The sequence below is a fragment of the Corvus cornix genome, chromosome 1, assembly GCF_000738735.6.
Source record: "Corvus cornix cornix isolate S_Up_H32 chromosome 1, ASM73873v5, whole genome shotgun sequence".
NCBI classification, from domain to species: domain Eukaryota; kingdom Metazoa; phylum Chordata; class Aves; order Passeriformes; family Corvidae; genus Corvus; species Corvus cornix.
In genome coordinates this window covers 18,297,993-18,319,454 of record NC_046332.1, presented here as the reverse complement: position 1 = coordinate 18,319,454, position 21,462 = coordinate 18,297,993, and the positions used below count along the sequence as shown (strand labels likewise).

The window sequence follows — 21,462 nt, the reverse complement described above, 5'->3', positions numbered from 1 at the left end:
GCCCTTGTCCCCTGCTCAGCCATCACAGTCACTCGGTAGGCACCGTGAGGCACAGGCAGGGATTCCTTGTCACTCGGCCTTTTCCCAAGGCTGAACATCAGTGTCACTGAGTGAGCACCTGGAAGACTGCTGAGACTGTCATTTCAGAAAAACTACAGTGTTGTGCTCTGTTAAGGACCATGCTGCTGTAGGTGGGGTGTCTCAGCAGAGCAGTTCCTCAGTCTGGTACCTGTGATAATCTGCTATCAGACAGGCTGCTCGATTCTGCAGATAAAGAATTTACTGACACATCAGTTCTGTGCTTCTACAGAGCAAGGGCTGGGATGTTTATGTCTCATAGTACCATTTTTCATGGACAACTCCTTTTCAATTAATGAAGTTTTGGATACACATTTTAGTATTTCTTGTCATTGCTCGGGTTAATTAATAGCCTCATTTTTTGGGTCTCCTTCATGCTACAAATATTAGTTGAACCTGGAGCCAAAAACTCTACAGCACTCTTAAATTCATAATGAACTCCAAAGCACTGAAAGGTCTAAAATTCCTTTGACAAATAATGGTGTGAGAGAAACATAATAGAAAAAAAATCTAACTAGTATTACCCATTAAAATACATAAATAATTCGTGAAGGGTCTTAAACACACAACCAATACAAATCTCTTCTTCAGTCTCAAATGGTGAGGGAGTCTGTAGCAGTGTCCGGAAGACTCAGGACATATATTCCAGTTCTGGCTGTGTGAAGATTGCAGGCTACCTTCAGAACTAAAGTATTAATTAAATATTTAAAACTAGGGGTAATATTAAAGCAAATTCTTACATTACAAAAGACATACACATAATAAAGAACTAAAGGCAGTAGCAGATGAAATGGAGTAAGCATTCCCATATGTACAGAGCCTATTAAAAACAGAATGTGTTCATGCTGACATGCATGTAGAACTTGCACTCCTCTTGTAAGGTGCCAGAACCATTTCTCAGCATTAAAAGTATTTCAAACCATTTTCCTCTGGTTGATTACTTTTTTATGGCATGGATTTAACACAGCTTTTTTGTTTCAATTTGCATTATTCAAACTACAGACTACTAGTATTCCTTGACATTGCTGAAATACTATCCACTCCTCCAGCAATGAGGTAACTTGAATCATGTGCAAAATAACAGAGTTTGGAGGTTTTAAAGCATCTTATGATGCCAATAATTTGTCATATATTTTTATCAACACGTATCAATTCTGCCATTAATCACTGCTTTATGCCCATTCATTTGATGTATTTATATTGCTGCTTTCTAACAGAATGTTCTCTCTAGGAGTCAACATCTTGGACAATTTGCTGGCTAAAAACCACCAAAGACACATACATGGGCACAAGATACCTTTCCCCAGACGTACATGTGTATGTTATGTGTCTGTAACAAAAAGTAATTCTTTCATTGCTGAGCAAAAATGCACAATAGCTTGTACTGGATCTACCTAGCCTGAGCTATACTAACCCATCAGATTCTATGCTTTTCGGGGGGACCTTCACCACCAAGAAGACCAGCTGGAGAGGATTATTGGAGCATCACTGGGATCCGTGGAGGGGTGATATTTTCTGTCCCCTCCACCTCTTTCTCAGATTTCTTTCTCTTCTTTTTACTCTCCATTTTCTCTCTCTCCGTCTCATATTTACTATCAGATAAAACCCATACTGTTGTCCCTGGCATAAGGTCTCATTTACACCTTAATTTGGGCAGAGGCATTTCTAAGAACTTTAATAACCGGATCATAACACCACTGTGCTGAGCTGCCGTTGGACATGAGATGCAGATCACAGGGCAGGGTGGAGACTCCAAGGTTTTATTTCCTTTATGATACCTGTACTTAATGAAAGGATTTCCCTTGCTCACGCTGTGGCTCTTGGCACACTCTGCCAGAGGTCATGGAACACCTTCAGGGTTATTTGGCAGCCCATGACCTGATGGATGCAGCAGCTGAGTGTTGTACAGCAGGAACATGAAGAATGACATCCAGAGGCGTGTGAGGGATGCCAGCAAGTTACCAACAGGATCTGCAGTCATCCTTCTCAAAACAAGGATGTAAGGATGACATGGGGCTAAACAACACAGTCTAAAGCTTTATGAGAACATCTGTCTTTATTGTATCCATTTGCATAATTCTGTCAGGTAGAAGCATCACACCCTTGTCCTACACCTGGGACTCGTGAGCATAAATTAGCAGAAGAAGAGCAATGAAAGGCTGAACTCTGGTTCCAAAGCTGTGATCCTGAGCATGAGGCTATATGCCTGTTATCAATTAGTCATATTTGAATACAATTCACAAGCTGGCTTGCTTACTCGCCCATCTTAGGATTAACTGAATAAAGTTTTGATATAAAAATATCTTAGAACCTGGGCAATGAATGTAAAGGACACCCTCAATCTCCAGTGAAGTGCAAGGGCCTGGTACCTTGGCAGATGCACAATGGGTAAAACTGGTTCTCAGTCTTCTCCAGCCTCAAGGTGTCAACACCCATGACCGAGAGAGCTGTAGGCAGCTTTTTTCATCACTGTCTATCTCTAGCAATCTTAATTTGTTCATTTGTAATGGGTGAGGGTAAGTAACCTGTGAGTTAAGAATAACCATTTCAGTGGACGTAAGAGAGATGGGAGGATGTAAAACTTACGTCCATGCAAGAGGACATTTAGCAAGTATTCACCACAAACCTGTCAATGCCGTCATCTTGAAAAAACCCACAAAGGCGGAGCTAAATTTCTTACCATCATAAATGTTGTCCATTCCTGACTTGGTCCTCTGGCTTCTTCTCAAAGCCTTTGGTTTCTTCACTGGGTAGCGGAGATTTGTTATCAGTCCTTGATTTGGCTTTTCGAAAGCGTATATTAAGTCCTTTAACGTTTTGAACGTCCTCTCTGGAACACCTTCAGAAGTCTGTAAGGAAAGGATAACAAAATGTTTTTGCAAGTGCCCTTCACATGGAGTCCCCTAAATGAAAAGAATGATAGGTTCTTTATTATTTACCAAGGAGCTGTTTTGTAAACAGATTTGGTGACAGAATATTGCACTGCCCTTAAAACATAAGGGACACCTGTTTGGAGGCATGGCTATGGCACTAAAAGTAACCTCCATCACCATATTTTTTTTCAAAAAGAGCATCAGTTTAAATTATTGGTGTAGATGCGTGCTGCAGCAACCCACTACAGCAGAGTGTTGAAGAGCAACAGCATTACACACTGCGCTCTGGTCTGAGAGCATAAGTTTAGGGATAACATATTTAGTTCTTACTTAAAATGTTGTCTTTAAATAAGTAGGTGACAAACAGAACCCAAAAATTTTACAAAATATCAGCATTGGCAAGCAAAGGACATGTGCAAAAAACTGCTTTTTAAGTGTGGGTTCATACAACAGGACTGAACTTCTGCAGCTCAGCCCTGCAGGGATCTGTGCATGGACTTTACAGTGCTGTGACTTCAGGGCAGTGACAGACAGTGAGCAGCCTACCAGTAGTCATTAAAAGAGAACAGGCCTTTGGTTTCACTTCATCTGCTAGCTAGCAAAGAAACATGTATTTATTTTCGTTAGTTTTCTGCATCCTTCATCTTCCATTCAGCCCTGCATGGACTGGGTGCCAATGCCTCTGTGTACTGGGTCTGGCTGGGATGAGTTAACGTTCTTCATAGCAGCCTACATAGTGCTGTGCTTTGAATTTGTGACTAAAACAGTGCTGATAAGGCTGTCGCTGAACAGTGCTCATGTAGCCTTAAGGTTGTCTTTTTCTTGAACTTGGTTCCCCTGGGGAGCAGGCTGGGGTTGTGCAGGATGCTGGCTATCCCATCGCACCCCATCGGACACTGTACTCAGCAATAAAAGCTCAGGGAAAGGGAGGACGTTTGTGGTTATGTGTGTGCTGAGGCTTCGCTTTCCAGGACGTGGCTAAACATCTGCCTCCCAATGGGAAGGAGTTGCTAAACTCCTTTGCTTTGCTTGTGTGCACAACTTTGCTTTACCTGTTTACCTATTAAACTGTATTTTATCTGGTCAAGGAGTTCCCTCACTTTTGTTCTTTTTGTTGTCTTCCCCCACCCTGTCCTGCTAAGGAGAGAGGGAGTGAGCATCTGTGGGGGTGCTTAGCTGGTTGGGGCCAGCCTACTGCATTCTAGAAAGCTCATGGCTTTCTCTTGGCCTTTAAAAAAACCCAAACCACCTCTCCTCCACCATCAATGTATTATTTCAATCAATTATTTTAGCAAACCAAAATAATCTGAATTAATTTCTTTAATAACTGAACTCTTCTTTCACATTTTTGGCAAAACTTTGTAAGGAAAAATGGGTTTGAAAAACCTCAAAGTGTCTGAGTTATTATTACCTGCTGACAGGAATGACAGCATAACCCCAGCAGAGTGACTAAGGTCCAAACCAGAATTTTTTTATCAACAAACCATTCTTCTTCATGGGAAATTGTGTCTTTCGTACTCAGGAAAAACCACTAGTAAGCAACAAATTATCAGCATATGAGAGCTTGGAGTGTCCTTTATGGAGTGATTTCCTCATTCCACTTAATGGTGCTTAATATTGCAGTCCTCTTGGCTGTCCTACTACAAGCAGGGGAGTGAGTTTATAGGTGTCCTTTCACATTGCCTGGGGATTTGATTGATGCGTTAGTCTCTCCTGCACTTGTTTTTCTTGAATTAGCAGCATTATTTGGCATCATCAGTTCGGGTGCCTCACAATCATACAGAATTATACATTCTTTAAATCAAAAATATCATTGCAATATCCCAGATCCCTATGAGATGCTGCATGCAATGGCAGCACTTTCAAGTAGAAAAAGCTAATTAGGAACAGGAGAAAGTAACAAAAGTAGTAGTTTTTTCATCAGTGCTATAAAAAAGAAATGGTCAAATCAGAAAGCAGCTGGTTAATAAATAACAGAGCCACTTAGATTATAAGGAAATTCTACAAACACAAGAGCTAATTTTGAGCTCATAGATAATAAAAATTGAGTAGAGAGCAAACTTGGAAATATTTTCTATGGTATTGTGTTTATGGATTAAAAAAAAAAATCTATGATCTGTCAAATTATCATTGACTAAAATGACCATAGATTAAAATGATCATTGATCATAGATGAATCTAAGAACTCTTATTCTATGATTTTTAAAAAATCTATGATCGTTAATGCAGTCTTTAGAGATGTAATGAGAGTTACTCACCTGTATTCTAAAATATCCTTGGTGTTCCCTGAAGATTCGATAAGTGTAGATGAGGTCCTCAAAGCTGTGAAAAATGTTGTATACATAATACATCACATTAACAAAGTGGACATATGTGCAAACACTATTAAAGACATGAGAAGTTGTGCAGTAAAATTGAATGAGGCAAAGACAGAAAAGCAAAACAGAAGAGAGCATTGAGATTACAAAATGAGTGAAGGTTTAATATCTTGAAATACAAGATTACTCTAACCACGGGTTTCAAAGAACTTATGAACTAAACCTAACACAGGCCTTTTATGAGCATAATTTGATTCCACAGACATCACCTCCTGTCATCTCTCTCTTATCTTCCTCATGCGTGATACCTCCCTGAACTTCATTTTGCATTTCTATCACAAGAAGGCAGTTGAATTCTTGGAGAGGTGTTGGCAGAAAATAGCCTCCAGTCACCAGCACCCAGAAAATGACTACATGGCTCCTAAGAATAATATTCCTCCTTTGCATTTCCCAGGGTTTTAGTTATTGTTACTTTTGATAATATGAAAGTGTTTGAACACTGAGGCTACTGATGTATTTGGATATATTTTGTCAACAGAAATAAAAGGTTTATCAGGTACCACAGTAGCAGCAATTTGGGAGGTGGAGAAGGTGACCATGATCAAAAAAGGTAGCAGAGCTGCAAGAAAATGTACATCACAAATAAGTGAGGAGGTTGGGGAGACAGGGGAGCAGCATCTGAAAGCAAGTTTTTTTAACTGGGGTGCTTGTTCCTCAGGAGGACTTCAGCTGTACCTATGTGGCTATGTGAAGTGAACTGTCATGAGAGGGAGAATCTTGGGGCAAAAACCTGGCTCAGGGGCCTTGCACAGAAATGAAGGGTTACTCTGAAAATAAACTACTTTGTTCTGCAAAAAAAGTTACTGTGAATTGAGATCAGTATAAGGCTTCCAGTTATAACAGATTTATTTTAATTCAAAGAGTGGTATCACAGGGATGCATATTTTGGTTTTTGCCTTCTTGAGATACCTGTGGAATATTCCTTGCTGAAGAGTACTTTTTATCAATGTGAGTGCTCATTCTTTGCACAGAGACAGAAAAGTGATAAAAAGAAATTCCAGGAACTGATAATTTTTGATACTTGCTCTTTACTGATCAACTAGATTTTAAAACGTTATTGTCTGGATATTATTCAGCTACTATAATTTTTATTTAATGAACATGAAACTACCATTAAAATGGAAACTTCTGTTTCCACATTAACTATTAAATGCTTACCAAGAGCTAGTAATAGGGTACAAACAAGGTGCTTGGAAGAAAAGTGAGGTGAGAGGGAGAATGGCCTGTTGAACAATAAGGAGAACAGTAGCAAGAACAGTAGGTCTGAAGTGAGGCACTGTGAGAGACCTGGGATAATTTTGGATGAAAGAGACAGTGTTCTGTGGAGGAAGGTGTATCAGCAGAGCCGTGCACCACGCCTGATTAGAGGAGAGATGCATTTGAACTGGTCCCACCATTCTGAGCCCCAGGTCCTCCATGGGAGTGCACTCCCCCGCAAATCCCAATAAAAAAAGGACAAAAAAGGTTGTTTGTTTGCTGTAGCAAGTGGATCAGTATCTCTGCCCACGCATCAGTTAATTTGAGAAGGGTTTGTCAGTTTGCACATCAACCATCTTAGGTGCTAAACAAGGTGTTAAGACGTAATTCTAATTCAAAAGTTGCCTTGAAACATCACAAAGAGTTTCAGTGTTGATTGCCCCCAGTTTTAGGGCAGTTTTCCTCTGCCTAGTGAACCATTCCGTCTTTGAGGCAATTCTCAGCCACTACAACACCATCCCATGTGCTGTCTGAACACAAGCATTGCTCTGACCAGTGCAAGCCACCATCTGTGCACCACTGCTGCCACCCTTGCAGTTTAACTATGGCATTTGTTCATGTCGGAGTTACAGTCAAATCCACTAAACACTTCAGGTTTTATCAGCGTTTAACGCTACAAACCCACAGAGGCAAACTGGAAGTCACATGATTTTTCGTATGCCTGAGCAGAATATTGTGGCAGACAGATGTGACAAGCCAAAGCATGTCTGCAAGGTATCAGAAGGCAAATCTGCTTTGCCCTTAAAACAAAAAAGAGACGATGGAAGGGAAAGCAACCGTGCTGGTGTAGCACAAAGCTTAACCCAGGTTCTAACTAACATTGTCGTTCTTCCTCTGTGTCAGGTTCCCCATTTGTCCCTTCTGACAGGGTATGGATGCGCATTCCCTCCCATCTCCCTGCCCTCCCCTCACCCCCTGCATTGCCTCATTCCACATCATACTGAAAGCAGGTTCCTGTAGCTCCCTCGCCGAGGGCTCTGTTTCCCCCCCACTTGCTATTTCTCTTCTCCTTGTATTGTCATTTTGCAGACCTCCTTTCTTTTACCCACCAACCCAGTAGTACTCCATTTCTCTCTCTCTTTTTCTCCCTTCTCCATTGATTTGTTTCATAAGAAATGGATTTTTAGTGATTGATAAAAACATCTTCTCGTATTTTTTAATTAATTAGATGTGTTAAAAAGTTTTCATGTCATACTCAAACGTATCCTCAACAAATGTCAAACCTCATAGGTTCAAACAAAGACCTGGATTCTAATTTTTAAACTTTGAATGCATTATGAACAGTTCAATTATATATGAAAAGTGTAAAAACGGAAATAAAAGTGCAATTCCCTACAGAAAAAGAAAATAATAAAATTTTAATTGTATTAATTAAAGCTAAGGTCTAGAAATAGCAGTTTTCTATGCCCATCCTGTCTGTGGATCTGTCATATGAATTCAAACAGAACTTTTTAATTTTCAGTCTCAGCCTATGTTCTTATATCAGGTAAAATTCCTTTGAAACACGAGGCTGAGCTTTCATCAGACAGAAATTCTATAAAGAAGGAAGTGTTTTGTAACACACCATGAGACTTTTCAGTGTCTCAACAGTGCTAAAATGCTGTTTACTCATCATTATAGAGGCAGTTACTTTGAGTAGGGTTCTTAACATGTTTTGGCAGGCTGAGCTATTTTCTCTGGGCTCCCCTTATTGTCTGGAGAGAGAGACCAGCATCAACAGATTATAGTTCATTTATCATATGTTACACAAAATGGTTTTTTGCAAATGCCACCCTCTCACTATAAAGGAAACCTAAAGCAACCAACACTACTTGAATACATAGACACACTCCCTTGAAGGCTGTTAATATCAGGGAAGAACTATGAATGTTAGAAAAGATGATTATTGTCTTTGGATCCAACTGAAAACTCATAAAAAAATCAGTATTAGGGTACTTACAAAACACAGAGACACAAGGCTCCTTCCACACTCTCACTCTCCCGTATTAAATAGCTGCCATTCTTTTTCTTCTTGCTCAGCAGCTCTTCACAGGTTCTCCTTGTTATCTTTCCATGAAAAAATGGGAATGAGAACTCCATGGATAAAAGAAAACAAGGTCTCTTGCCTTTCAAAGCAATTCTAGAGCAAATCAGAAGCCTGGCATGAAAAGAAGACTTATTCCAAAAGCAGCTTCCTGCAGACACCTGAAGTTGGAGGTGCCAAGGACATGCAGTTGTTCATCTGTGTTGTTTACTGAACTGTCCCCTGTGAGGTGGGTTAGCTCTGCAGCTTGACAGCTCATGAGCTCTGTGGAGGCCAGAAAGGCTTGTTCTGCACTGGTCACAGTCCACATCAAAAAGGAAGAGACTTTTGTCACATTATACCAGCAGACATTTGGTTTGTGTATCACACCTCTAAGCTATGGAATAGCTAAGTTGACACTGAGGTATAATTATATTTGTAAGATAACTTTTATGTTTAAAGTGGCTCAAAGCCCTGCAAATAGAATCCTATGCTTCAGGAATAAGCCAGGACTATATAGGGGAGGATATAGTTATCTAAAAGCACTCTTGTCTTTTCTCAGGTGTTTTTGAGAAGAGAAAATGAGTGTTTGTGATGTTTTAATCAGCCTCAGTCATGAGGCCATAGAAAGTGCCAGAAAAAACTTGACACTTTGTTCTCTGTTCATGCAGAGGTTTAAACAAATGTCATCAAAATAAGCTGTAGAATGACACAAGGTGTTTACTAGGGGAATAGTGTGAGATGCAGGGACTGCTGTCATCTTGATCACAGAGAAAAACAACCTGTGAAAAAAACAAGGTGAATACTGACCGCACACTGTAAGCAAGAACAGCCACGTTGCACATGCAGCTGTTACGTTCGTGTTTTTTCTCTGACAACTTTGTACACACAAAAATCTTATGTTAACATTTGTGTGTCTAATTGCATGTTGATCATGCATGAGACTAAGACCATTTCCAGATGGCATCTTAGTTAGCTCAGGAATAAAGCACCTCTAGAAGGGTACTGTTTTGTCTCAAAGAACTTTAGAGACATAAGGAAAAAAGATACCCTTAGGAGAGAAACCTAGAAACAGTAAGTCCAAGGTGACGCTGTAGCTGAGGTCTGTCCTGCAGTGACCACAGTTTACTGATAAAACAAGCCCTGACTCCCAAGGGGATGAACTCGTTTATGTACTTAGCTCCTCCAATTTCAGCTGTCTGTAGACAGACTGCATTTGGAAAAAATCTTCTTTTATCCTCCAATGGGATGGAGATAGTGATATTGGGGGGAAATACTCTGGCCTTGTAAGCATCCTTAAGAACATGTGACTAAGATTCTCCTTGTTATCAAATGCACTTGTATTTTCCTACAGGTTAAAACTGTTTGTGGCTTTTTTTCTACATGTCATATAAATAAACAATTTCCATGAGGTATTGTGAGGTGAATGGCTTTTCCAGAAGCCCAGCTCTGCAAATGAAGAGCAGCAGCTGTTCAGCACTGTCCTGCTTCAGGCAGGTTCTCTCCTTGCATTGAAAGGATGGTAGATAGGAAACAACTGCAAATTTCTCTTTCAGGAAGGTAAGAAATAGATGTTCTTCACAATTTTCCCTAAAGACCTCATTACCTAGGTGCAGAAATATGAGACAGTAGTTTCAGTAGATTTGCAGATCTGAATTTAGAAGTTACTTAAAGTGAAACAGCAACCACAGCTACTGACAGCTTTGTAGAGTGTTTGTCTGATTAAAAAAACCTTGAAAAGAAGACAGTGCTTGAGGAGAAATGGGAGCTGGGGTCTCCTTCCAGCAGCAGTCACCACCCACTGGCCTGATCACCTTCCTCCTCAGTTGTCTCCACAACTCTCTGAGAGCATTCAGGAATTAGCATTCAGGAATTAACATTGTCCTTTTCCCTCACCTTACCTGTCAGTAGTATTCAAATGGATCTGAGAATAGGAGCTTGATTTAAAAGCAGAAATCATAGAAATATACCACAGAAAGGGGTCTGGGAAGGAGAAAGGAAACAGACTGTAAATATGGTCTGGTCAGTCACTAAATGTGTGTGTGTGTGTGTGTGTGTGTGTGTTTGAGGGCTAATTCAGGGCAATACCACACAGCTTCTGGCAAAAACACAACAGGCCTTGCAGATCCCAGCCTGGGATACCTGTTGATGGATGCTGTGTAAACACCTGGAAGGTGTTGGAGATTTCCTTGTCAATCAACGCAGAGGTGCCCCATAAGCCTCACCAAAACTTGTACCACACAGCACCGAATCTTTACTGTGTATGTTGGGATCACATAACAATGTATTTCCATGAGCCTAATGTAGCTGTAAACTTTTGGCAAACATTTCCTAATACAAACATTTCTAGCTTCACAAATCTCACAAGTATTTTTGGCTTACACAAACCTGCATATCCAGGCTGCCTTCTCAGCCAAGTCTGAAGAGTGGTCAGAAATAGGAGCTGATGACATTAACGCTTATTAAATGTGTGACGAGAGACCTGGGGAGCTGGAATGGCAGTGATGCCCGAAGGCAGTGGGGCTTGGGTGGTTGAGGCAGTTGCACCAGGCCAAGCCTCTGGGAATCTTATACAATCTTAGGTACACCAAACCAAGCAATGGTTGTTGTGAATCTGCGCTTACATTTTACTCCACTCCAAAATAAGATTGCGTTGTTTTTTATTCCTCATCCACTCAAGGAGATTTCAAAGTTCCTAGGATAGCCTCCTGCAGTGACTAGACTTTCAGATGGCAAAGAATGGGGGAAAAGCAAAGTTCTTTTTCCTGAGAGACTGCCTCTTGGCCTGCTTCTACCATAGCATGGGGAAAAAACAGATAGAGTTTCACTTTCTAAAAGTCTTCTGTATGTCAAAACAATTACATCCTTTAGTCAATATTATGTCTTGTGAACTTAATGCAATCACTTCCTTCAGTCTTTTTCCACAAGTCACCTTTTCTTGCAACTGTTCTCTTTACTTTTCTCTGACACCACCTTGGCTACCACTATAAAATTTGATGCCTATAAATAAGGAAAGTCTTTTGATTAGAAGAGCAGGATAATTAGCCACTCTTCCCTTCACAGAATAGCTGTGAGAGAAACAAGACGTGCAACATTTTGGCAGCAGTGCCAAGCCCTGGTTGACCATATATCTAATTGGTTTTCTGCCATTTGGCTGCCAGGACTAACTTTCTTTTTTTCCCTCCTGTTATTGTAAAACTTAGTGGGGTCATTTCATAGTGACGCCTCATGTTAACAAGCACACTTGGAGCTCTGGTTCTGCAATGTCTCCTGGCTGCAGCTCTAACACAGCAAAGCTCTTGACAGTGTAAGTTCCTGTAAGAACAGGAAATCTGGGGAGAAGCCAGGCTGCTTGACAACACTGAGGGTTAAACATTCAGTGAATCATCAGGCAGAGTGTGGGATAGTAGGGCTAGATAAAAGCTGTGGTCAAAAGCAAAACCAGTGTGCATGAACTGTTGCGAATAAAGGAAGGAGCTGAAGGGTTATTTGTTATCTGACCAGAAAGGAAAAAACAGCCACAGAATAAGAAAACAGAAAGTAAGTTGAGTTTTAGCTAAATCTCCTGAAAATCTGAGTTCTCGATGAGCTGTGTTGCTGGGCAGTCACAATCCTGTGGCTTACTCTACAAACAGAACCAATAAGGTTTTTGCAAGAACTGTTACAGCAACAAATCACATTGAATTTCAATTTACCACTTTAGCATGATATCTACACCAGTCTGTACTTTTGCAATTTACTGTGCCTGGGTACAGAGAAACTTTTTTTGTGGTATCTGTTGATGGCAAGATTTACTTGAGACTGAAAGAAAAATCATTATGATTTAAATTCAAGAAGAAAATTGAACTAGTGTGTCTATTACTTAGAGATTGCTGCTGCAGCTGTCTGTGGAGCCCAAAGGCATCAGAGCTCTGCCATTAGCTTTCTAATAAAATATAAACCTAGGAGAGAAAGCCTGTTTTATAACCCTCTTAACATACTGCCTGTTTTTTAAATACAAGTAAAAGAAAATGGTAGTTCAAAATGAAGTGAAAATAGTAGTTCAAAGTTGTCTGTCTAAAATTTGAATTAAAAGGTCACAGAGCTAAACAGTTAAAAAAGGTGTATAAGATACATGAGTATGTGTAAGGAGTGGGTTTTGGTCTGGAAATTATCTAGAATTTTGCTTAAAAGTTTTCTTTCAGGATAGAGTCATAAAACAATAATTTCCTTCTCACTGGCTACCACCTTGTTGGGGTTCAGAGTGATCCATATTCAACTACTCCCTGAGCTTATAATAGCTGCAATGTTTGTATTTAAGTGTTATGATCTGCCTCTGAGGCAGGCTCTTGTTAATAGATCCCTTGGAGTGAATTAGAGTAAAATAATACTGAATCACTGGTGTATATATGAGGCATACTTATTTTAAAACAATTTAATTGGAGCAGAAGGAAGGTATGTAGCCATTTTAGTTCTTTTCTAGAAAAATATAAAAATATATTCTGAAAATTCAGCTTCTAAGACATCATTTATTGGTCTCAAATATCACATAAATCAATTAATGAAATGCAATAAGAAATCAGTTCACATCACAATGCCCCTAAAGCATTGCCTTCCTGTAAAGAAATGTGCAAATAAAGCTGTAGGAAGTCACAAACCTCACTTAATCACGTTTCTATACTTCTGCTGAAAAATCCATCAAACACAACTGCACTATAAAACTTGGAGTGTTTATCTTAATATTTGACAAGACTGATCAGGGTGTTCATTTGTCTTTCACATATGGAGTCATATTAACAGTGACATCATCTTTACCTTGTGAATTTTCTCTTACTAATAGATCTTTTTACCATTACTAATATTTTCCTAGTCACTAACTTACAGTACCATGTCCAGAATGCTGTGTACATGGCAACTACACCTTGCCACTTTGGAACAGTGCCACCTTTGCATAATATTGAAAACAACACTTTCCCCCCTCCCCCCCATAGTAATCAGGCACTGAATAATGTAAAGAAAAACAGGATGACAACTATAAAATTCAGAGGGCTCTTGCATCATTTCCTAAACCACTTGGGTGCCAGCATTTAATTACTACCCTACAACTACCAAGCTTCCTTCATACAATCCTATTCCTTTAGTGATGGTATGGGCAGTACTACAGAGAGGTGATCAGAGAACCAGGCTCTCCAAGTACATGCAGTGCATGCACAGGACAAAATGATGGTCTCAGTTCTCAAGAGTTTAAAAGACAAGTTCACATAAATCTTGGGCTTGGATCCATACCTTGGGCAAGACAGACATGAATCCCCATACAGAAGCTTATACTTGAAAGTATCAACTAGGCTAAAACACAAATGGGAGTTTAAGTCATAGACATAAAAATAATAGGGTCAAACGAATAGAGTAGGAAAGCTGATTAAGGTAGAATTTGTGGAGCATATCAAAAGCAAAGAAAGCATTTAGATTGCCCATCTGGTTCAAGCCAAAAGCCATTTTTATATGCCACTTCCAAAAATGGTTACTAGTGGATATGTAGAAAAAGAAAGTGTAAGATACACTTATTGTATACAAAAGTGAGTACAGTTCTTGTACAAGAGAGGATAAATACTGTGAAAGGACAGCTAGGGATAAGAACCTTATCTTAATAAAAATCTTATCTTAGTAAAAATCAGTAGGAAAAGACATGTCCTTGCTAGACAGAAGCTGCAAAGTTCAGATGAAGACTGAATATGGGAACCTAGAGATGCCCCAGCAAAGGTGACATTCAGCTTTATGGCCCTTTAGTTGTGCTCTGTGGTAGAGAACACAATGGAAGAATGGTTTTAGGTAAAACTGGCTTGGTAGCCCTAGATTCCAAGAGAATGTCTCAATTAGATTAAAGGGGCCTGTCAGCCAGTCGTCTCAGTCGGAATCCTCTGTGATTGCTCAAAGGAAAGCCAGAAAGAGGCAAAGGGAATCCCTCAAGGAGAGTGCAAATCACAACAGAGCAGATCATAGGACAGAAGGGAATGAGACAGACAAAAGGGGCACAGAATGAGCAGCATGCAATAGGAAGCACAAGTGAGATCCTGTAAGGAGTCCTTAAAGTGAGGGTCACTAAAACCATGGGAAGAGCGGCAGGTGTCTCAAAGCCAGTTACACTCACCCAGCAGGTTGGCTGAGGTCAGCCTCACAGGAGGGGAAAGGCAGAGGCAAGGCAACAAAGGGGGGGAAAGGAAGTGAACTAGGGAAAAAAAAAAGTGAAACAAGACTTGATTGTCCTTAAAAACAATCAAAAGCTGACAAGAATAATAAAAAGAGGAAAATATCTAAAGACCATTTAATCAAATTTTGTTTAAAGACATAACACTCATATGACGAGTGATTCATTAGGGCAGTATGAAGTACAGGTACCATGACTTTCATGTGAACATAGCCCATGAACTGCACTGCAGGATATTCTTCCCACACTGCTTCAGCTTCTCTGATCAAATTCATACGGTTATTTTTTGATCTCCAGCACAGCTGTATTTGAGCAGGTGAACTTTTCTATTTTTCAAGGGCCGTTTATAAAAGTGACCTGAGTGCAGGCCATGTGAGGGCTCCCAGCTTTTCTGTGGATTTCAGAGCCTAAGATCTTCACTTTGGCACCTTACTCTTTGCCTGCAAAGGCACCTGCGTCTCTCAGTGAGAAGCATTCTCCCTAACCTTTAGCTGTTCTTCTACTAGTTTTCATTTTTTTGCAAATAATTAGATGAAAAATTAGGAAATTAGATTATAATTTAGCATTTCAGCCCAAATCAGCACTTATAGAGCCCCAAACAAGTTATAGAACCTTTGTTCTTTTTGACACAAATTAGTAGAGGCCAACATTTGTCAAGAGCTTTGTGTTTTTACAGCATGCCTAGATTAGAAGTGCTGAGCCACGCAGGAACACTTTTTGTCACCTGATTAAGAGGGGGAAAATAAAGGACTTGAACTACTGCAGCACAGCTATAACAGACTCTCTTGCTGATGGAGTTCTCAGTTCTGCTCCATTTTGACTCCCTTTGACAGATAAAGCTTCCCACTGCTACTGTTGCTACTATCAAATTCATATTCAAACCCAAATTCTCCATCTCACAGCATGAAAGCTGAGTGAAATGATTCTCTGGCTTGGTGCCTCTGAAAATAACTCCACTGCACTGGTTAAATTAATCAGGAAGAAGGAAGCAGAAATGAAAATTAATGGCATGAACACTTCAATTTTTCTTTGGAAGTCTGGGAGTCTTATCAACAGAGCTTACTTAACTCCTGTAGAGGAGAGAAGGGTAAGAATTTGTGCTTACATAAAGACTGTTATAATCTATCTGTACAGATATGCTCCATTAAAAAGGAGCAAAATAAACCTTACTATACAATCATTTGTGGTTCAGCTTAGCTCTGCAACCTGACACATTGGCAGTGTAAACGTGGAGAGCCCTCGCTGTTTTGTTTTGTTGAGTCTGTCCTACTTGCAGCTCAACACCTCACTTCTGTGATCTAGAGAATACATCTGTTTGGATATGAATTCACAAGGACCTTATTACTCACCTGTGAAGAAAAAAACTTGGTATGAGATACCATTTAATATATATGCAAAAAAAATTCAAATGTTCTGCAACTGTAATTAGAACTAAAAGAAAGAAAATGCAGTGCAGAAACCCTTTACTTACAAACTTCAAAGGCCCTGAATGCAGCCCCCAGGGATTTCTGGCATGGCTGCAGGGTGTCCTGGGTGCTCCCAAGGGACAGTGACCTGACCCAGGAGCTGCTTCCAGCCAAGGTCCACCAGGAAACTGTCGTCCCAGGGACTGCCTGCTCCCTGGGTGTCAGCCTATCCCCAGCCCCATGGAAGAAGCCTTCAACATGACTGTAAAACTGTGCAAGTGGAACATCTGGATTTGCAGCAAAGCTAGATTTTACCCGCAAGTTTCCTTGCAAAATTGGAGATTATTAGTCTCATACTAAAAGGTGATTTTTAACAGCAGAGCTCTCAGCAGACTATCAAGTAGATCTGTTTTCTTGTACCCCCTCTGAGAGCCCTATTAGGCCCTTCCACTCTGCAGCCCTTGCTCTTTACTACATGCTGGGCTTTTCGTTTTAGTGAGGAGTTTTTTCAGCAGTTTTACTGCTGAAAAATATGGGAGGTCTGTCATGCTGGTTTGTCACTTCATGATCCATTAAATTGCCTTCTCAAACTGAGAGCTGCTCTGTACGTTTCCTCAACAACTTCCATAAAATAACATCTCACTCAGCTTGTTACAGACAAATATACAATGGTTACATCAAATACTGGGCCAGCCACAGGTGGGGTAGACCTTGGCTTTAGAAAGGTACTCAACTGTTAAACTTTAGCTCCCCAAAACAAGTGAGAAATTCCTTTCATAGTGGGAAAGAAAACAGACTTCTGGATAATGTTACAGGATTTGTCCAGTTATTTGTTTTAAACTGCAATTAAATTATGTATAGAAACTAAGAAGGAACCAACAAGGTAACTGATATAAATCAACAAAACAAAGAGATCTCATCTCTGTATTAGCATATTATAATTAGGCAATACACATCTCTCTATATCTATCTAAAAAGAGGCAGAGAGGGTTTTTACCACCATTCGTAGAGTAACTCTGTGGAGGAATAGGACCCGTAATTGAGACCAATCTCAAGAAGCTTCTGTGGGGCTCCCTTGTACAAATATTTTTGGTTGGAACATACTGCCATTTTCTTTCCCCTTTACATTTCATGCTGCTGAGTTAAGAGAGGGAAAAGAAAAGGAAGGTTCATTTTGTCATCTCAGGAAAGAGTCAGGCTGATGGGTACATGGTCACCCTGTGTCCAGTGGTGACTGATAACTCCCAGTACACTGCATTCCTTTTGCTTTGACTTTTCTCCCTGAATTGAGGGCTACAGCAGGATGCTGAGGCCAGCCTCAAAATTTTAATATGTCCCATTTTCATGAATCAATTCCAGTCTTGTATAAGGTGGAAACAAACCCTCTTACATGTTAATGAACAGGTACAGAAGGCAGCAAGGCAGGGATTTACACAGCCACCTCAGTGTGGGGCTGCCCTGGTTTCTTCAGAGACAGCACTGTGGTGGTGCAGGACGAGCAGGGCTGCCCCATGGGCCACAGAGCAACTGCAGGAGCAAAAGGCAGTGGTAGGGCTTCCTTTGGCTCTAACATCCTCAGTGCCCCAACACACACACTCTAGCAGCTGTCTCAGGGAGGGCTGAGACTTACCCTTCGTAGTGATCACTGGATGCAAATATGCACAATGGCTCTTCCTGCAGGAGGGTAATCCTGGGTTGGCTGTGATAGTCATCAAGCTCCTAGCACCATTCTACCTTCATTTCTCAAAGAGAAAAAACCCTTTCATGAGACAAAAACTAAATAGTGAGATGAGGGTATGATAGTTAAACACCCTCATGTGCTCCTTCCTGAAGCAACAAAAAGCAGGGTCTCTCTCCCTCTGCCAGGGGAAGAGTAATTCTTCAACAAGATGTACTTTTGGGACACATGAGGCTCCAATAGGCCTGCCAGTGATTTTTCCTTAGCCCACACAGTAGGTTATTATTATCATTCAGTTACCCAAACTCCATTTTCACTCTGCTTAAAGGGGAAAAACGAAGATTTTAAATTTGCATGGTATGTAGAGAAATCATGTATTCAAGCATCTGTAGTAGGATGCTCTGCCTAGGCCAGGGTACAGCAGCTCAAACTTTGCCTTATTTACAAGTTGGCAGTGACGGATTGAGCAAAGAGGATTTTTAGTGTGGAAGAACGCTGAGACCATCTTGCCAAATGATCGCAGTTTAGACCCATCATGAGCAAGTGCCAGACAGATGCTTCTGGGCTGAGGCTGGCACCAACATGGGTGTGCAGGCCCTGAGAGGAGTGTGAGAGCCAGAAATGTCGAGTAGGAGAAACCCAAGAGCTGATAATATCTCTTTTAGCAATAAAGCATATTTTGTTGAGTAGGTGTGTTGGGTCTGGCTGAGCTGAAGTTCATTTTCCCTTAGCAGCCCTCACAGTGCTGTGCCTTGCATGGATAGATGGAAAGCTGTTGATAGCACACCAGTGTTTTGGCTCCTGCTGAGCAGTGCTGGCACAGCATCAGCACTGCCTCTCCCACATTACCCCACCCCCATCAAGGGGCTGGGGGTGGGCAAGATCCTGGGAGGGGACACAACTAGGAAAGCTGACCCAAATTAACCAAAGAGATATTCCATCCCATAGGATGTCAGCTCAAACATGAAAGCTAAGGGGAGGAGGAACGTGGTGGGGGACTCTTGCTGTTTAGAATGTTTGTCTTCTGGAGCAACCACTCCACCTGCTGAAGCTCTGCTTCCTGTGAAGTGGCTGAACATGTCTTGCTGATGGGAAGCAGAGAATAAACTTTTTTTTTCCGTTTGCTTATGCACACACACTTTTGCTTATGCACACACACTTTTGCTTTAGCAAACTGCCTTATCTCAATCTAAGAGTTGTTTTCCATCTTACTCTCTCTCCCCTGTCCTGCTGGGAAGGTCAGCGGTGGAGTGGCTTGGTGGGAACCTGGTACCCAGCCAAAGTCAGCCTACCACAGTAGGCACAACAACACATATTTGTATATGATTGACAGTCAATAATTTTATAAAAGACCAATCCACTTTTTCATGGAGGGGATTTCTAGCAATCCTCTCTAAGGTGTGTGAAGATCCTTCCCTTGCATGGGGCTGTCCCTCAAGGATACTCCTCAAGCCTGAGTGAAAGTGATTGCCCATGCCCATTGGTATGGGTGAGTAACATCAATATATATTTGATAAGCTAACTCTGACATTAGTGATTTAATAAGAAGTGCACTATATTTGTAGTTTTATTGTGTAGTAAATAATTCTGATTAAAGCCTTTTGTGACCTTGCGTTCTTTTCCATTTTCACTTTTTCAATTTTTACCTTTTTCCCCCCACATTTTTACTTAATCATTAACAATTTTTAAAAAATCATTCATTTTATTAATATTGAATATCTGTTTTGCCATCCTTAGTCCTGCAGGACAAACTTGTATAGAGGTTCTATTTCACCTATACAATTCTTTAGACATAAACTCATGACCAACTCTGGGGATAGGACTGGATCCAGCCGCAGCTCGACTCCTCTCTGAGAAGGAGTTTAGAAAGCACGATGATCCATCCTGCACCTTGTGACTCAGCAGGAGGGTCTCCCTGATAAACTTTTCCTGAAGTTCCCATTCGGTTCTGCGACAGCATCCAGTGTAAAGGCTGTGGGTAGCTGTTGTCCCAGCTTTGAAACTGCTTTAAAGACACCGAAAAGGGCAGAATGGGGGATTGCCAGTTCCAGGGAATTGCCGGGCTTTCCAAATAACCTGCAAAGCCTCCAGGCCTCCAAATCTTCCTTTCCCTTCTCCTCCAAAGCACCAAGAATATGAAGTGTAAACTCAAATTACAACATCTCTGTGGGCCCTGGGTTCCCAAATCCCCAGAAGTGGGGAATAAATGAAATTTTTGCATCTTCTCCACAGAGACAGGAGACATAACCCAACCGATTTTGGATGCCTGACTGAATTATACAAACTATGGCCATGAAACATGTCACCCAACTCCCAAAACTGGCTCTTTCCTCTTGGGCCATCTGAATCCCAAATTGTCTGACACAGATGGAGGTGACTGCTTCAGGTGTCAGGAAAATTCAGAGTGGCTTCTTGTCGTTAGAAGACATTAATTAAATCTCTTTGGTTTAATAAAAAAAAAAAAACCAGAATGTGTTACTTTTCTTCTTTGCTAATCCTAGATTGTTTGCCTTGGTCTTTCTGGTAACTGACTTTTGCCAAGTGTTTTTTCCTCACACAAATGGAGCAAAGAGAGGTGATGCTCTTCAGATTCTCTTGCCACTCTGCCTGCCTGCCTTCCTTCCTATAGGCATGAAGGCTGTGTTTTCACAGCCAACACTGAGCACACAGGCTTTCCAACTCAACACTAATCAGAAAGGCTGGAAATGCAAAATACTTCCTATAGGAGCCTTGTCTCCCACCCCAATAAATAGAGCAAGGGAAAGCATGAGCAACTTGCATTTGCTCTGAAGTTCCCTCGGATTATCTCACGAGTACATAGTGCCTTCTGGTGTATAACACCACAGCTGCACTTCACCCAAAAATACTTCAGGGGCTCTGCTTGGTTGTGAGGTTAGTTTTGCTTAAGCCTGCTCCCACCGGTCACCAGTCTTCTTTGCATTTTCATGTTTAAGATCGGATTTCAAAAAAACCTCATGAAGACAAGAGGTAGGCTCGTGTTCGAAACTGGATATTAATAACCACAAAGCAAGCTATTGTTTCAGTGAAAAGCAGCGTTCTCGAGGCATAATGTGTTAAACCTAAGTATGACAACAAAGCCTTTCTGTTCCTCTAGTACCAGTTCTGAAAGCTGTCTGTCTGCAGTCTCTAGATGGCACTGTGACTCTTTATAACGATGAATCTAAAATGACCTACCCTTGTAAAAACGTGCATTGCCAACTGAGTAAGAAATTACAGCTGCCAAGTGACTAGCTTCCATCCTTTATATATCAGACATGTAATAATAGCTGTATTTATAGTGCTTATTTACTTCTTGGGTCACAGCACAAGCTTGTGCTTCATAAAATACCTCCCTCACTTTGTGCACAGTTAATACCTCACAAACAGCCAGCTGGGTGCTGTTTTACTGATATGTTCTTTCTTAAGTAACCTGAATTATCCAATTAGAGAGTCGCTTCCCTGCCATTCAGTCCCTGTACTCTGGATGTAGCAGTATCTATAGCCAGGTTGTTACATCTGATTAGAAGCACACAACTGAAGGATTAAGTCAGCTGTTCACAATTGCAGGGTATCAGTGTGATCAATCAGTGCTAGTGAATTCACTGC

At 40.9% G+C, this 21,462-nt stretch overlaps 1 protein-coding gene across 1 annotated transcript; it reads right to left on the bottom strand.

Annotated features, from left to right (window-relative positions):
• Nucleotides 1-2,544: 2,544 nt before the first annotated feature.
• Nucleotides 2,545-8,852, bottom strand: LOC104687003 (SH2 domain-containing protein 1B). Its single transcript, XM_039551322.1, has 4 exons — nt 8,526-8,852; nt 5,210-5,273; nt 2,705-2,927; nt 2,545-2,603 (listed from the first exon to the last, which is right to left on the bottom strand). The coding sequence occupies exons 1-4, from the start codon at nt 8,663-8,665 to the stop codon at nt 2,545-2,547; spliced, it is 486 nt and encodes a 161-aa protein (XP_039407256.1). The 5' UTR covers nt 8,666-8,852.
• Between the last annotated feature and the right edge of the window lie 12,610 nt (nt 8,853-21,462).

Excerpts from the sequence above, each read along its gene's own strand:
- LOC104687003 (XM_039551322.1), bottom strand. The coding sequence starts at position 8,665 with ATGGAGTTCTCATTCCCATTTTTTCATGGAAAGATAACAAGGAGAACC. Across the intron at positions 5,274-8,525 it reads GCCTTGTGTCTCTGTGTTTT|CTTTGAGGACCTCATCTACA; the intron begins GTAAGTACCCTA and ends CATTTTTCACAG. Across the intron at positions 2,928-5,209 it reads AAGGATATTTTAGAATACAG|ACTTCTGAAGGTGTTCCAGA; the intron begins GTGAGTAACTCT and ends CTTTCCTTACAG.